General features: G+C 47.4%; 1 protein-coding gene across 1 annotated transcript; it reads left to right on the top strand.

The window, feature by feature from the left end:
* The first annotated feature begins 7,775 nt into the window (after positions 1–7,775).
* RPL23 (ribosomal protein L23) lies at positions 7,776–17,662 on the top strand. The gene is made up of 5 exons (XM_030221351.1): positions 7,776–7,879; positions 8,125–8,208; positions 9,774–9,902; positions 12,970–13,083; positions 17,557–17,662. The coding sequence occupies exons 1-5, from the start codon at positions 7,867–7,869 to the stop codon at positions 17,637–17,639; spliced, it is 423 nt and encodes a 140-aa protein (XP_030077211.1). The 5' UTR covers positions 7,776–7,866; the 3' UTR covers positions 17,640–17,662.
* Positions 17,663–17,781: the final 119 nt, after the last annotated feature.

The raw sequence follows: 17,781 nt of genomic DNA, 5'->3' as shown, positions 1-17,781 counted from the left end.
CTGAAAAGCGGCAGGGGCTGAAACTGTGGGGACTGGGGGCTTTAAAGGGGACAGGGAGAACTGGTTGGGGCTGTAGCTCGGGACTGGTGAGAGAAAAGGGAGAACTGGCTGGTGGCTGAAAAGAGGGGGCAGAGAGAGAGGGGACGGACCCTGGATGGAAGGGGGAAGCGTGAGGGAGGGCAGACCCTGGATGGATGGGAGAGGGAGGCCCACGGATTTAAGGGGCAGAGAGAAAGGGCAGATGTTGATGGAAGGGGGAGAGAGAGATGGCAGACTCGGCCAGATGGTGGATGGAAGGGGCAGAAATAGAGGGCAGATGTGGATGGAAGGGAGAGAGAGGGCAGACAGTGGCTGGAAGGGACATTAGAGAGGGCAAACACTGGATGGTAGAGAGAGAGAGAGAGAGAGAGAGAGAACGAAGACAGATGCTGGATGGAAGGAAGACAGTGAAAATAAGATGAGGAAAGCAGAAACCAGAGACAACAAACTGTAAATAAAATATATATTTTTATTTTTTTTGCTTTAGGATATAGTATTGTAGGTGTGTTAATAAATGTTTACAAATAGAACATGTAAATAAGGTAATCTTTTGATTGGACTAATTTTAATACATTTTGACTTAACTTTCAGAGAACAAAACCCCCTTCCTCAACTCAGGCTAGGATACTGTAACAGCACTATACTGTATTGACCTGAGGAAGGAGATTTTGGCCTCTGGAAGCTAAATGTATTAGTCCAATAAAATGGTATTATTTTATTTTCTGTATTTGTTTTATTTCTATTTGTTAATTTGTAAAGTGGTGATTGGTATTTGTTAGTTTTTTCAAATGTACATCTGCTGTCTTTATATTTTGCACAGTACTAGGGGACATTTTCTGTTTCTGTGGTGTTGCATTATATGCAGAGTCTGGCATCGGGGGTTCAGTTTAATTTTTGTCTAAATATAAAGTTTATGATTACTTATTCTGTAGTGGATTAGGGTGTATCTGTGTTTGTGAAAAAGACATGGCTTTCTGTTGGCATTGACTGTGCAGGATCAACGATCTGTACTATTCTGTCTGGTTTCGTTTTACAATAGGTGAATTGATGTTCTAGTGCTCACTGTAGTGTTTAAGATGCTTTCCTTTTCCTTGTGTAACTCATAGAAATTACTGCTTATGGTATGGTAGAATTGCTCTATAGGTCAGGGGCGTAGCCACGGGTGGGCCTGAACGGGCCCAGGCCCACCCATTTTCCTTCCAGGCCCGCCCATCCTTTGCATGCTGTCGCTGCCCTTTTGTCCCGTGGAGGCAGCGTTCAGCGTTTCCTTCCTGCCCTGTCTTCTCCCCAGGCTCTGCTGCATCGTCCCTGCAAGTGGAATCGTTTTCCTTTTCGGCCGTCACGCTGCGCTGCCATACACACAGGCAGCTTCGCTCCTCCCCCGCCGCGTCCATTCTGGCCCTCTCTGATGCACTTCCTGTTAAGGCCGGATGAACGCGGTGGGGGAGGAGCGAAGCTGCCTGTGTGTATGGCAGCGCAGCGCGACGGCCGAAAAGGAAAACGATTCCACTTGCAGGGACGATGCAGCAGAGCCTGGGGAGAAGACAGGGCAGCAGGAAGGAAACGCTGAACGCTGCCTCCGCGGGACAAAAGGGCTGCGACAGCGCGGGAAGGATGTGGATTCGCGGGCCTGGGGGGAAAGTGGCTGAGCTGCTGGGACATAGGAGGAAGGGACTTGAGGGAAGGAAGAGAGAGCTACTGGGACATGGGAGGGAGAGGAAGAAGGGACTGGAGGGAAGGGAGAAGCTGCTGGGACATGGGAGGGAGAGGAAGAAGGGACTGGAGGGAAGGGAGAAGCTGCTGGGACATGGGAGGGAGAGGAAGAAGGGACTGGAGGGAAGGGAGAGCTGCTGGGACATGGGAGGGACTGGCGGGAAGGGAGAGAGCTACTGGACATGGGAGGGAGAGGAGGAAGGGACTAGAGGGAAGGGAGAGAGCTGCTGGACATGGGATGGAGAGGAGGAGGGGATTGGATAGAAGGGAGAGAGCTGCTGGACATAGGAGGGAGAGGAGGAAGGGGCTGGAGAGCTGCTGGACAAGGAAGGAAGAGGAAGAAGGGACTAGAGGGAAGAGAGCTGCTGGACATGGGAGGATAGGGAGAGAAAGAGGGGAGATGGATGAAAGGATGCAGAGAGAAAGAGGAGAAACTAGAAGGATGTGGAGAGAGGGAGGAGACTGAACAGAAAAGGGTAGAGAGATAGACACTGGATAGAAGGAGAGGGGAGATAAAGACACTAGATGGAAGGATCAGGAGAGAGGGTAGATGAGTGGAAGGATAAGGAGAGAAAGAGGGAAGACACTGGATGGAAGGGTAGGGAGAAAAAGGAGACGCTGGATGCAAAAGAAAGAGGGGAGACACTGGAAGGATGGAGAGAGAAAGAGGGGAGCTGCTGGATGGAAAGAGGGAGAGGACAGAGTAGGGAAAGACTGGAGAATAAGAGGAAGGGGCATGTGGCGAACAAGGGTGAGGGGTTTGATATGGTTTAGTTCCTATTGGTCTGAGTACGAATAATGTATTTGGTGGGAGAATTCTTTTTCTCCAGTGTCTGTGGAATCCCACAGGGATCAGTTTTGCCCCCATTTTTCTTACATTTATATTTGACATTGTTTACTAAGGTAATTTGAAGAGTTTAATCTGAAATTCAATTTCTTTGCAGATAACATCCAGCTTAAGTACCCAAAGGGTATGTTGCCCCCTGACAGTTTACATAGGCGACCGCCGTTGCATTTTTCGAAAGAACTCGAACTGGGCAACCGCGGAGAAGAGACAGAAACTCCCAAAGGGCCAGACGACTCGCCCATAACTCCATGATGCCTCCATCAAAGTCCAAATGCCCTGGGCTGTCTGTTGCAGGCAATGAGCCCCCCAGCTAGACAGTGACGCATCCGTGGTCACTATCTTCTAGTCCGGGGTTGCCAGAGGAATGCCCGACACTAGATTCTTTTGAATTAACCACCAGTGCATGATTGTGTGAAGACGGGCCAAACATGGCACCCGAACCTCTTAATCCTCCGAGAGCGGATACCAACAGCTCAGAAGGTGCCACTGGAGGGGACACATTTATTTTATTTTTGTTACATTTGTACCCCGCGCTTTCCCACTCATGGCAGGCTCAATGCGGCTAACATATTGTATATAGGTACTTATTTGTACCTGGGGCAATGGAGGGTTAAGTGACTTGCCCAGAGTCACAAGGAGCTGCCTGTTCCAGAAGTGGGAATCGAACTCAGTTCCTCAGTTCCCCAGGACCAAAGTCCACCACCCTAACCACTAGGCTACTCCTCCACTCATGTGAGCTCTGGCCCACTTTACCACGTCAAAGGTGGAGGCCATGGAACCTAGAACTTGTACATAGTCCCAAGCCTGCGGGTTCGGAGTTTGAAACAGCGCTCAAAACTGAGCCTGTAACCGCTGTGCTCGAGCTGAAGGAAGAGAAACTATCCCTTTCGGGTAGCGAAGCACACCCCCATGTATTCCAGCGTTTGGGAAGGCGTTAGGCTGCACTTCGGGAAGCTGATCACCCAACCAAGCGACTGAAGCAACCCGACCACTTTGTCGGTTGCCAGCCAACTCTCCTCGAAAGAAGATGCCCGCACAAGCCAGTCATCTAGCTAGGGATGGACCTGAATCCCTTCCTTCCTGAGATAGGCTGCCACTACTACCAGGACCTTGGAAAAGGTCCGAGGCGCTGTGGCTAGGCCGAAGGGCATCGCTTTGAATTGAAAATGAAGACCGAGCACTGCAAAGCGAAGAAAGCAACTGTGGGGAGGCCAGATTGGAATGTGTAAATAGGCCTCTTTGAGATCGAGAGAGGTCAAAAACTCCCCTGGCTGTACCACTGCGATCACCGATTGGAGGATTTCCATGCAGAAAAGCCGAACCCGTAAGGACCTGCTGACACAATTCAGATCTAAGACGGGTCGCCAAGAACTGCCCTTTTTTGGCACCACAAAATAAATGGAGTATCAACACCACCCTCTTTCTGCTGGGGGTACGGGCTGGACGGCACCCAGCCGTTGTAAGTTGAGGAGGGTGTGTCGAACGGCCCACACCTTGGCGGGACATTTGCAAGGAGATTCCAGAAAAGAGTCTATCGGACGAGCCAATTCTAACTTGTAGCCATCTCTGATAACCTCCAAGACCCATTTGTCAGATGTTACCCTGGTCCACTCCACCAGGAATAGGAACCGGCTGGATATGGACCAGGGCCCCATCATTGGGCGGACCTGACTGCAGGCTGGTTTCTGTTACTGGAAAGGAAGGCCCGCCTTTCACCTCGAAAGGGCTGAGGCCTCTGAGAAGACCTTGCTCTCTGAAAAGAGTCCCCGCGACCTGGACGGTAACGCCGTGTATCCCTAAACTTAGGTCTAGGTCCCACCGATCGTACAAACTTGGACCTGTCCTCCGGGAGGTGCTGGCCCTTAGAGTCACCGAGGTCCTTCATAATCTGTTCTAAGTCTGTCCCAAACAAAAGCTTTCCCCTAAAAGGAAGCCTTGCTAAACGTGACTTAGAGGCCACGTCTGCAGCCCAATGCTGCAACCACAGCCAGCGATGCGTGGTGACCGCTAGAGAAACCTCCTTCACCGAAGCCCTCAAAAGATCATAAAGAAGATCCACAAAGAAGGCTAAACCGGACTCCAAGGCCGGCAAAACAGCCATGAGATCTTCAGGAGAGGAGGCTTTCTGTACCCACGATAAGCATGCCCGAGCCGCATAGGAGCCACAAACTGAGGCCTGCAGGGAAAGGACCGCTACTTCAAAGGACAGCTTCAAGCATGCTCTCCAGCCCCCACACCGGGAGCAGCGCTTAGCCGCCTCAGAAGGCACTGACATGCTCCACAAACGCCTGTCCCAAAACTGACTCGGCAGAACGTCTGGTTCCTCCGTATGACTAAACAAAAACAAAGTCTCTTACCTTTTTTTTTTAGTCAGAAGAGAAAGGAAACACCCGATCAGGCCTACAGCTCTGGGCGATGGAGGAAAGGTAGGGGGAGACCGGGATGGACCTGGCACCACCAGGTGTACACCACAAGCTGCAAACAGCCACTCAACCCCTGTCTGTGCTAAACTAGGCCCAAAGAACACCAGTAGCCAGATCAAACCAGAGCTGCACAGAGATGTCCCTCCACCTGCTAGATAGAGAGAATACTGAAGCTGGCTGCACAGGTCCACATATAGCAAACCTCGAAGGTTCTCTCTATCTCCACCTGCTGGTACAGGGTCACAATCCACAAGTCTCTGGACTGATCTGTGGGACGCCATGGAATACTGCATTTTCTTACAAAATTTCTCTGGATCACCCAAAATCGCTTACCTTGAAGACTGTCAGGCAACATCAAATCTAGGCCTAGCTCTAGTGCCTCAGATGTATCTGCTAAAGTATAGAAGCATCAGCTCAACATTAAACAGACTGCAAGTTTCAATGGAGAACTTTGGTGGCAGATTTCAGTCTTTTCGGGAACTACATTATGTTGTGACTAAGGATATTATTAATTTAAGGAATAAAATTGAGGCCAGTGGTGTTCCTAGGGGGGCGGACACCCGGGGCGGCGCCCCGCCCCCCGGGTGCAGCACCCTCCCCTGATGCAGCGCGGACCCCCCCTGGTTGCAGCACCCCCCCCAATGCAGCGCGGACCCCCCCCGGGTGCACGCCGCTGGGGGGGTGCCGCAGCGCGCGCCTGCTCAGAGTTCCCTGACTTCGCGCGTTCGCTGGAGCTCCCTCTGACCCGGAACAGGAAGTAACCTGTTCAAGGGCAGGGGGAGCTGCAGCGAACACGCAAAGTCAGCGAACTCAGAGCAGGCGCACGCCGCGGCACCCCCCAGCAGCGTGCACCCGGGGCGAACCGCCCCCCTCTTGGTACGCCACTGATTGAGGCATTAGAGAATTTTACAAGAAAGCATAACTATGACCTAAATTTTCCAAAGTTGTCTCTTGTATCTCTTCATGAGATGTTTAAAAAGCATTTGTCTGAAATTTCAAAGGTCCATGAGGATCATTTCCCCCTGTTCTACAATTTACTGTTTGCCTGTTGAGAGGTTTGGTGAATCCCAGCAAGATTCAAAGAAACAATGGAGGTCTTAAAATTTTACCTCTTTCTTGAATAAACCAAAAAAAGGAGACAAACCACCCTACATGAAGAGCAAAGTCCAGCTGAATAGGGATGGACCACAAGTTTCCAATAAAGGAGAAAAGAGGCACTTGAGGTAACATGTCATAGTAACATAGTAACATGGTAAATAACAGCAGATAAAGACCTATACGGTCCATCCATTCTGCCCAACAATATAAACACATTATACATGGTATGCGATACTATATATATATATACCTGAGTTTGATTTGTCCTTGCTATTTTCAGGGCACAGACCATAGAAGTCTGCCAAGTACTGTTCTTGCACTAAAATTTCTGAAATTAACGTCGAAGCCACTTAAAATTTACACTGCAGCCCATCCATATCTATTCATTCATGATCAGGGCACAGACCATAGAAGTCTGACCAGCACTGGTTTTGCTTCCCAGTTACCAGTGCTGCCACCCAATCTCCACTAAAATTCCATGGATCCAATCCTTCTAAACAGGCTTCCTTTGTGTTTATCCCATGCATATTTGAATTCCGGTACCGTTTTCATCTCCACCACCTCTCATGGGAGGGCATTCTATGTAATCACCATTACTCCTGAGTCTGCCCCCCCCCCCCCCCTTCAACCTCAATTCATGTTCCCTAGTTCCTGTCTCTGGAAAAGGTTTGTTTGCAGATTAATACCTTTCAATTTAATCAAATCCAATAAATATGGCAATATCCACTAGTGGACATAAAATGTACAATGAGTCAAAATGGTGTCTCCAACTGCTGTATCAAATCCACCAGAGACTAGCACAATCAAGCAAATGGAGTAATGGACCTCACATGAACCTGTGTTTCGGCACGAGTGCCTACCTCAGAGGTCACACTGTCTGATGAATGCAGTATTTGGGTATAAAGTACGGGAGAGAGGGGATATGATAGAGACATTTAAATACCTGAGTGGTGTTAATGTACAGGAGGTCAGCCTTTTTCAAATGATGGAAACCTCTGGCACGAGAAGGCATAAGATGAAGAGGAAACAAATCTGAGGAGACACTCTTTCACAGAAAAGGTGGTGGATGCATGGAATGGCCTCCTGGTAGAGGTCATGGAGACGAAGATTGTGTCAGAGTTCAAGAAGGCGTAGGACAGACATGTGGGATATATTAGGAAAAGGAGTTAGTGGTTACAGAGGATGGGCAGACTAGATGGGTCATACGGCCCTTATCTGCCATCATATTTTTCATATTTTTTTTAATTTTTTATTAAATTTTAATAAAAGGGGTAGGAAATACAAATTACAAGAAATAATCAGTTAATCACACCAAAGAATATCAGTGGACAGGTAACATTTATAGAGACAGCAGTAAGCACCAAAAAACAATCTGGTTGCACTGTTAGCACACGCATGGATTTTTGGATCATATTGCTCACTACAGTATATAAACTTGGACAGATTTAAAGTTAACATCCACTAAAATCCGAGAAACTTCTTGGCAGCGTAAAAACAAAACACACTACTACCACTACTACACAAATTTAACCACCACAACTACACGAGTACGACGTGGTGGAGGAACCATACCACGTGACACATGTGACGCAATATCCTGCCTTCGGCCCGCCCCGCCTGTTTAGGTTTTCTTCTCTGATTGAGTCACCTGACAGGAAGAATGGCATCTTAGCAACAAGCCGCCAACCAGCGGATCTTTGTATCCCGGCATCCTTTGCTTTCTTCTTTCTCTTTCCGGGAACAGAAATGTCTAAGAGAGGTACTGGGTTGCGGTTGCGGGCTGGAATCCGTTGCCATCCTCCGTCCTGGTATCTGTGCTGGAGCTCACGCGGGGCGAGAGCGTCTCACGGCTACTAGTGGCAAGGCTGAGGCTGCGAGCGGAATGTGAGAAGATTGCGGGGAGGGGGATAGCTTGGCCTTGCCGACGGCATGCCGCCATGTTGGACAGGATCCTGCGGTGTTGTGCCCTGTTCTGACTTTCCCTGTCGTTCTCCTCTATTCCAGGACGTGGTGGTTCATCGGGCGCGAAGTTCCGCATCTCCCTGGGTCTCCCCGTGGGGGCGGTTATTAATTGCGCAGATAATACGGGTAAGTAGGGGAGGGGAATCCTATTAAGTGATGCTTAGTACATATTGAGGTTTTATATGCCACACTTGTCCCTTCCTTAGTCTGTTTTAAGCCTCCCACTGCGTTCTCTGCTACTTTTCTGCATCATTCCGATGAGCTTCAGCCGCGTTCCCCTTTATCTCTGGCAATCAGACAGGCTTACTTTTGCCCTTTTCGGCGTGGCAGTACTAGTTTAAGCAAAACTCACTGGAGGGCCTAGTCTATTTGTCGGGGTATGCTTGCAACTCTTAAGGTTGCCCCCTCCCCTTGGGAAACCGTGTGAGGTTGCCGTACATCAACACGATCAGTTCTTAGGCCCAGTACTGATTCTCAAGTGCTTGTTGAAGAGAAGGCATGGCAAATTCCCCAGAATACGGCGTGGGAGGCCTGATTAGTACTAATTACGTTGTAGAGCCTTTGTTTTAAAGGGGTTGAAAATGCTATCATAAACCTGCTGGTCAGAGACACTATATTAGGATCTCTGGGCTGAGTTAGTGAAAAAGGATCACATATCAAACATAAATGGGAAGAGGCGTACTCACTCGCAAATGCGCAGTAGAGACCCTGTCTGTCCTGCCCCCGCGTCAATACGTGATGATGGGGGTGTGACAGAGAGGGAACCTGTGCACCTGTGAGTGAGGGAACCACCGTCGCCACCGTTCCCCCCCCCCCCCCCAGGGTTGCCGCCATCGCTCCCCCCACCTACCCGGAGTCGTCGCCGCCACCCACCCTCCACCCGGCCCGGGTACCTGGCTTCACTATTCAAACCGCCGGAACGCAGCACACAGCTCATCTGAGCTGCCATTGGCCTTCCTTGCCTGCCTGTGTCCCGCCCTCGCCGACATTACGTCACACGAGGGCGGAACACACGCAGAGAAGAAGGAAGGCCGACGGCAGCTCAGATGAACTGTGTGCTGCGTTCCGGCGGTTTGAATAGTGAAGCCAGGTACCCGGCCCTGGTGGAGGGGCGGCGACCTATCCGGGGGGGGGGGGGCCTTTCAACCCCCCCCCCCCCCCCCTTTACTAGCCTGTTTTTACGGACTCAACGGCTAGTTTGATATATACTGCCTTTGTGTGGTACAGCCAAAGTGGTTTACATATTATTATATATAAATACTTTGGCCTAAGTGTGCGCAACACGCCTCTAAGATAGCTCGAGTCACGTTAAGTTTTTCAAATACCTTTTACAAACTGGAAAGTGGTCTGCATATTCTCACATATTTTACAAATAAAAATAAATAGCACATTGTCCCCCAATTTTTCCACATTAGCATTTAGGTCCAAATCCAGGGTAAACTAAGGAACAGGCCCATAAGTTCTGATTGTTTCATCACAGTTGAAAGCATAGTTATGTAATCATGTTTCTAAGTATTTTTAAAATTTCACTTAGGTTATCTGCAGTAGTTTGAGGGGATGATAATTGTACAGCGGTCTGTAGTATAGCCTTTAAATTGTTAGAACGATTGCAAGATAAAGTGGAAAACTAGCAATATGTGTTAATTAAAATTAAATAAATAATGGTTAGGTTTGAACTGGATCTTTCTCAGGTGCCAAGAACTTGTATATTATCTCTGTGAAGGGCATCAAAGGACGCTTGAACAGACTTCCAGCTGCTGGTGTGGGTGACATGGTTATGGCCACAGTGAAGAAAGGCAAGCCTGAGCTCCGGAAAAAAGGTGAGTGGGAGTAGTCCAGACTGTAGTGACTGTACTAGCATTGGTGCTGTGTCCAGTTACATGAAATGCATCCCTTCTAAAAAGCACTTGCTTGGTCTGTGTACAGTGGCCCAGTAAGCTGTCGTGGAAGGGTATAGGAATCCCGCCGCTTTGGGTGAGGTTGCAGCTGTGAGTGCTGTTAATCTCAATCTGTGGCGTTACAGTCCTAGCAGAACTCTGTGCTCAGATGGCCAGAATATCGCTTGTTTTAAAGTAGGGGGGGGGTCTTCATCTTGGGGTAATGTCTCTAAATTGAATAATTTTTTGCACATACTATGATAGAAATAGACCTCACTATCTGACGTAGTATGTTGAAGGTTATCTAAAATCTCTGATTTGCTGATCTGTATTCTTGTACCACATTTTCTTAGTCTGATTGCATGTTTTAGCATGTGTGTGCTAAAATCAGTGGCATAAAGGATCTTTTTTTGTTTCTGGTTCATAGCTGTTCTTCTGTGGCGCATAGGCTGCTGTTGCTGCTTTCTGGCTGTTCCTGATATCACCAGTCCTTGGAGATATGCTGTGTCCCCACTAACTTTGATGCCAACATTTGATAGAGTGGATGGTGACATGGCATGTCTCCTGTGCAGGCATAGTGAAGGTCTTCAGCTGCGTCTGCTACTGTAGATGAGCTCTGGGCCCAGTTGCAGATCTGTCCACTGCAGCAGTACAGGGGAACCAGGGAAGTAAAAGGTGAAATGGCAGACTGGGGAGAAAGGGAAATGGGTTGCTGGACTATAGTATGGGTAGGAAAGGGCCAGAGAGATTGGAGGGCTGTATTGGGGAAGAAGAATAGTGGGATGAGATGGAAGATGAAGGAAAAAAGGGTCAGGGAGATGTAGTGTAGCATAGCATGCCACACCCACAGTCGGCATGTATCTGAATTTTAGTGAAACGGTATATGCTGACATGGAAATGTTACTGAACTTTTTTCACTTGATGAAAAATGTTTGCTTATATTTCAAGAAACCATTAGTGTTGGATGCTTTTAAAAACTTTCTTATATTCGATGCTTGCTATATTGTTTCTATTTTTAACTGCTAGTAATAATTATCTTTGGTTCCATATGCTTCTCTTTTACTGCCATTTTGTTCAACTACCTTCAAAAAAGACAATCATTGATCATATATCCCTATTTGTGATTTTCAGTTTGTCAAATGTTGTTGGTAGAGGTATTTCAATTTTTTTTTTAATTAAACCCATTCTCGTAACAATGTAGGTCCAATTATGCAACTATGCGTACACATTTCATATATTTGAATGCCTCCTTCCTCCCCTATCCTCTTAGGGCTTCTAATCTGTAGTGGACCTGGTTTCTTATGACTCCCTGGATGTTTGAACTACCACCCCCCCCCCCCCCCCCCCCCCCCCCCCCCAAAAAAAAAAAATGTTATTCTCAGCAAGGGATTATCTAATAATCTCCTAGGCTAACACATTCCACTTCCTTCTCCTCTTATAACACCAAGGTATTAAGAATCAAACTTGCTCATGGAGGCAGAATCTTCAGAGTCCTCCATACCATTAGGAAGCATGTTTTCTGTCTAGGAGTCATTGAAGTCCTCTCCCTTTCCCACACTGAGCTAGTGAAAAGTATTCCTCTTTCTCTGAAAGGGGGGGGGGGGGCTTCTTCTACCATCCAGTGACTCAGAACATATTTCTCGCCAATTACTGTGCTCCCTTCCCTCTTACCCTTTTAACAATATTCCCCTCGGGTTGAGAATAACGTGTTAGCCCAATATGGAGCTTAAGAAACACATCAGTATATTTGTATTCTTCGAGGACAAGCAAGCCAATAATTCTCACATGTAGGTGACATGTCCTGCGTCACCTGGTTCAGAACTTGAAAAAAGGTTTGTATAGCTTTTAAGAACACGCACAGTGCACCCAATGCGCCTGCATAAGTACCTTCCCACCCGCCGTGAGAGCACAGGACCTCCAGTTCTCTTTTTTTTTTTTTTTTTTTTTTTTTCCGGTGAGCAGAGGATGCCATTTTAGACGCTCCTAGCAGCTCAGTTCTAGAGTCTTTTTTTTTTTTTTTTTTTCTCTGTGCTTGTTTTGTGCCTTCCTGTCTCTGCTCCTTTATTTTTTTTTGCCTTGTTTTATAATTCTCTTTTTAAGTTTCCTTTATCTTTACCTTTATCAGTAGGCTGCACATAGGCCTGAGCTCCAGTCGTGCTTGTCCCTATTAATTTCTGGTGCTTCCCCCATTTTTTCTGCACCATCCAGTCTTTTGATTTAGCCATAGCTGTTTTTTCTTCCATAAGAAAATAAGAATATTATACTGGGTCAGACCAATGGTCCATCTACCCAGTATCCTGCTTCCAACAATGACCAAGTCACAAGTAGTTAGCAGAAACCCAGTTAGTAACAACATTCCATGCTACCAACTCCGGACCAAGCAGTGGCTTCCCCCATGTCCATCTCAACAGACTATGGACTTTTCCTACAGGATCTTGTTCAAACCTTAGCTATTTGCCAAGTGAATAAGTGTCCTGTGGTCTTGTTTGTGTACTAATTGAAACGGTGAAACATTGATTCACTTTTACCCATTCTACACCACTCAGGATTTCTTTGAGGTTGTATTGTAATTCATATTGAAAGATGAGATATAAAGCCAAGTAGAGAAATTTTCATGTGAAAACTGTTAAATGCATAGCCCGTTTAAGCAGCTATGCCGTGTTGCAGCCTGTATTTCTACCGGGGTTTGACGAGGCATTGGTATACTGCTTCAGTGTATTGATTGGGCTGACCTGTTGCATGTGTTCTGGCCTGCCTATTGTGTTCCTGAAGCTGAAACCACAAGGTCATTAGTGTGTCTATATATTTTTAAAGTTGGTGTTAAACATTTTAATAGAAAATGTGTACAGTCCATTTATAACTATTGTGTAGCAGTAACTGCTCTGCTGGAAGGTCAGAGGAAATGCTGGAGTGGCTTTTCAGAACCGGGGCCTGAAAATGTTTATTTGCAATCGCTTGTGAGGAGAGATACTGACTGGGTGCCTTTTTTTTTTCCTCCTCTTATGAACAGTACATCCAGCAGTGGTAATACGACAGCGGAAGTCATATCGGAGAAAAGATGGAGTGTTCTTATACTTTGAGGACAATGCAGGGGTCATTGTGAATAACAAAGGTGAAATGAAAGGTATGGGATCCATTTTCAAGAACTGCATACTGCCAAATACAATCTTCTTTTCTTTTTTTGTTTCTATTTGTTAACAAATGTGATTTCTGGTTAAAAAAAATCCTGAATATAGAAAATGTTTGTGTCTAGTGGGAACATATTACTAGTATTCTTCCCCCCCCCCCCCCCCTCTCAAAAAAACAAATGTCTACCTCCATAACCACCAAGATTCAAGGATCATATAGGCAGTCAGGCCCAGATACACAAAACCAACGAGCCAGCAACTTGGTTTTTATACCGGTTCTAGATGGTTTAGTGAGCAAGGAGTAAAACAAGACATGCACAAAAGGGTTCTCAGAGCTCTTTTCTTATCAAAGTAACAGCTAACGAAAACGGAATGCAAGGCTATTATAATGAGCTAATTACTATACAAATGTGCGTGCAAGGTGATGTACAGCCGTTTTCTGACCTGATACACAAAAGCAGTCCCTAACTTTACCGTGGAAAAGTTAACGGGAAGTCTGGAGCTGTCTGTCTTGACAGGTCCAGACCTGTTAAATTTAAGTGAGCTTCACACAACACGATATCAGGGCAGAGAATGCTGTAGGCAAATGCAGGGACTGCTTTTAACCAGAACACAAAAAAAGTGTGACACATCCAGTCTGAAAGGAAAGGCTGTAGGGAGCTGGTAAGTCCCTGTGATGGGAGGAAAGGATTCTGCTTCAGCTGTTCGGGGCCAGGAGAGCTGCAGTAGTTATTGTGCTGCTGCTGTCCTGTCCTGCACCCTGGTAAGGAAGCTGGGGTGGCAAAGGAGAGGAGAGAACCCCAGAGCCCATGAGCGAGAACCTGGAGGGTGGATGGCTGCTCTTCCTGAGGGCTGCAGGTGTTCCGCTGTCTCCCTCCTCCCGCCTTTTGCACTGAAGAGAGTGGCAGATTGCTAATTCCAGGCTCTTGGCACCAGCAGACTGCCCCCTCCCCCAAGCAGGAGAGTGCAGGCTCCTGGCTTTTTTTTTTTTTTTTGTGGGTGGGGGAAGCTGTACCAGCTCTGAGAGCCATCTGTAGCATGCACAGAGCAGCCACTCTTAGGAAATGCAGGGAAGTAGCCAGCAGCCCATGGGAGGGGGCTCTGGGGCCACCTGTTCCTTTTTGCTCCATGACTCAATTCCCCCCCCCCCTCCTCAATTGAAATTGTTACCTTTGCTGGCGGGGGATGCCCAAGCCCCACCAGCCAAAATAGTTCCATGGCCAAAACCTCCCCTGGTATAAGGAAGTTGGCTGCATGCTTTCTAACCACTGAAGCCAGCAATCCTTGCACATGCTCGGTTCATTCACGCAAACTGAGCACGTGTGGCGTGCTGGCATCGACTGCTAGAATGCATTCTGCCAACTTCCTTATACCAGGAGAGGTTCTAGCTTTGGAACTATTTGGCCGTCGGTGCTTGAGTATCCCCACTAGCCATTCAGGGTACTGCAGTTGGGCTGGGCTGGGCCGGGCCCAAAGTGGAGGGTTCAAGGCCCCCCTTCAAGGCTGAACCTGCAGAATTGTGGCTTCCCCCCCCCAACACACACACAGGCTTTCTCTTTTATGATGTTATCAATAGAAATCAAACAAAATAAAACATGGAAAAGAAAATAAGATGATACCTTTTTTATTGGACATAACTTAATACATTTCTTGATTAGCTTTCGAAGGTTGCCCTTCTTCGTCAGTTCGGAAATAAGCAAATGTGCTAGCTGACAGTGTATATACAGTGGGGGAAATAAGTATTTGATCCCTTGCTGATTTTGTAAGTTTGCCCACTGACAAAGACATGAGCAGCCCATAATTGAAGGGTAGGTTATTGGTAACAGTGAGAGATAGCACATCACAAATTAAATCCGGAAAATCACATTGTGGAAAGTATATGAATTTATTTGCATTCTGCAGAGGGAAATAAGTATTTAATCCCTCTGGCAAACAAGACCTAATACTTGGTGGCAAAACCCTTGTTGGCAAGCACAGCGGTCAGACGTCTTCTGTAGTTGATGATGAGGTTTGCACACATGTCAGGAGGAATTTTGGTCCACTCCTCTTTGCAGATCATCTCTAAATCATTAAGAGTTCTGGGCTGTCGCTTGGCAACTCGCAGCTTCAGCTCCCTCCATAAGTTTTCAATGGGATTAAGGTCTGGTGACTGGCTAGGCCACTCCATGACCCTAATGTGCTTCTTCCTGAGCCACTCCTTTGTTGCCTTGGCTGTATGTTTTGGGTCATTGTCGTGCTGGAAGACCCAGCCACGACCCATTTTTAAGGCCCTGGCGGAGGGAAGGAGGTTGTCACTCAGAATTGTACGGTACATGGCCCCATCCATTCTCCCATTGATGCGGTGAAGTAGTCCTGTGCCCTTAGCAGAGAAACACCCCCAAAACATAACATTTCCACCTCCATGCTTGACAGTGGGGACGGTGTTCTTTGGGTCATAGGCAGCATTTCTCTTCCTCCAAACACGGCGAGTTGAGTTCATGCCAAAGAGCTCAATTTTTGTCTCATCTGACCACAGCACCTTCTCCCAATCACTCTCGGCATCATCCAGGTGTTCACTGGCAAACTTCAGACGGGCCGTCACATGTGCCTTCCGGAGCAGGGGGACCTTGCGGGCACTGCAGGATTGCAATCCGTTATGTCGTAATGTGTTACCAATGGTTTTCGTGGTGACAGTGGTCCCAGCTGCCTTGAGATCATTGACAAGTTCCCCCCTTGTAGTTGTAGGCTGATTTCTAACCTTCCTCATGATCAAGGATACCCCACGAGGTGAGATTTTGCGTGGAGCCCCAGATCTTTGTCGATTGACAGTCATTTTGTACTTCTTCCATTTTCTTACTATGGCACCAACAGTTGTCTCCTTCTCGCCCAGCGTCTTACTGATGGTTTTGTAGCCCATTCCAGCCTTGTGCAGGTGTATGATCTTGTCCCTGACATCCTTAGACAGCTCCTTGCTCTTGGCCATTTTGTAGAGGTTAGAGTCTGACTGATTCACTGAGTCTGTGGACAGGTGTCTTTCATACAGGTGACCATTGCCGACAGCTGTCTGTCATGCAGGTAACGAGTTGATTTGGAGCATCTACCTGGTCTGTAGGGGCCAGATCTCTTACTGGTTGGTGGGGGATCAAATACTTATTTCCCTCTGCAGAATGCAAATAAATTCATATACTTTCCACAATGTGATTTTCCGGATTTAATTTGTGATGTGCTATCTCTCACTGTTACCAATAACCTACCCTTCAATTATGGGCTGCTCATGTCTTTGTCAGTGGGCAAACTTACAAAATCAGCAAGGGATCAAATACTTATTTCCCCCACTGTAAGTGAAAACCTTCAAGCATTACTATGACAGTCTGACAGGGTGGGAGGATGGGGGTGGGTCGGAGGTATGCATGGGGACATCAAAGCATATCATTGATATTCTAACAGGATGGGTGTGGATAGGTGAGGGGTGGGGTAAACCACTCCAGGTCCTTTTTAGGGTAGAATGTAATAGAGGTTTTATTCAGGTGTCAAACAGCGTGTATGTCTCCTTCATAAGAGAGATGCACAGGGACAGAAATCTTAACTCGTCCCCGCTGTGAGTATTTCCTCCACCCGCACCCTGCCACACAGTCACCTTGAAACCTTCCCCCACCCCTCCAAGAAGGCCAGATTCTATAAGCAGTGGAAAATACTGGTAAAAGTAACATGCATTTTCTCCCGTACTCTGCTAAATACAAAATGTAAAAATATGTACATTAAAAAAAAAAAAGGAAACATCCATGAACAGTATGTCCTCCTCTCCTGTCCATCCCTTTCTATCCCATATGCTCTCCCATTATGTTCTATTTTCCCCTTTTTCCTCCCTGCACCCACACTCCATCCACCCTTTTTACAGCCCCTTCCTACCCATGGCTCCATCCATCCACCTCTCCTCTGAGTCAGGGTACCCTCCCCAAACGCCTCTTTAGGGCACAAAAATTTCCCGCCCGCTGCCGCTGATCCACTTGCCGCCGCCGCTTCATTAAAATGACTGCCAAGATGTCAAGCAGTGGCCTCACAACACTTCCACAGAAATCTTGTGAGGCTGCTTGAAGTTGTGGCAGCGGGCAAGAAAGAGTGGGGATCTTTCCTGCCCTGAAGAGGCCACTAGACCACCAGGGTGCATTGAGGTACGTTCAGGGAGGGTACCCAGAGGCTTGGGGGTGGGAGAGGAGGGAAGGCTTGCCTGTACTTCCATGGGAATCCTGTAGGACCTGGGTCCATGCCCCTGGTCCCACATGTTTCCCCACTAACCCCGTTCCCATGCAGCTCTCTACTTCATAATCCTAGAAGGAAATTTACTGAACTAGATTAGATGCACATACATTGTCAGCCTATTTTTTTGTTTTAAATCACAGATGCTTCTGTTAGTGGGCTCTGTAGATGTAACTTGGCATGTAGCAATGTACATCACTGGCACCTGTGTAACTTTCACTCTGTTTCCCCAGGCTCTGCGATCACAGGCCCTGTGGCAAAGGAATGTGCAGACTTGTGGCCCAGGATTGCGTCCAATGCTGGCAGCATCGCCTAATCCGTTTCTGCCATTTGCAAAAACAAAAATAAATTTTATTCTACAAAAATCTGCTTTGCTTCATTTCTGGGTGAGCGATGGGGAAGGGAAACTGCTTGCTTAAATGTTTGAACAGGAATGGGGGAGATAACATGTACTCTTC

Source organism: Microcaecilia unicolor, chromosome 12 (genome assembly GCF_901765095.1).
Source record: "Microcaecilia unicolor chromosome 12, aMicUni1.1, whole genome shotgun sequence".
In the NCBI taxonomy this organism is placed as follows: Eukaryota; Metazoa; Chordata; class Amphibia; order Gymnophiona; family Siphonopidae; genus Microcaecilia; species Microcaecilia unicolor.
Note: the sequence above shows the minus strand (reverse complement) of the source record. Positions and strands in the feature narration are given on the sequence as shown.

What these genes read in the sequence shown, in the direction of transcription:
- RPL23 (XM_030221351.1), top strand. An exon ending in TAATTGCGCAGATAATACGG is followed by an intron (nt 8,209 to 9,773) that starts GTAAGTAGGGGA and finishes GATCTTTCTCAG; the next exon opens with GTGCCAAGAACTTGTATATT. An exon ending in TAACAAAGGTGAAATGAAAG is followed by an intron (nt 13,084 to 17,556) that starts GTATGGGATCCA and finishes CTGTTTCCCCAG; the next exon opens with GCTCTGCGATCACAGGCCCT.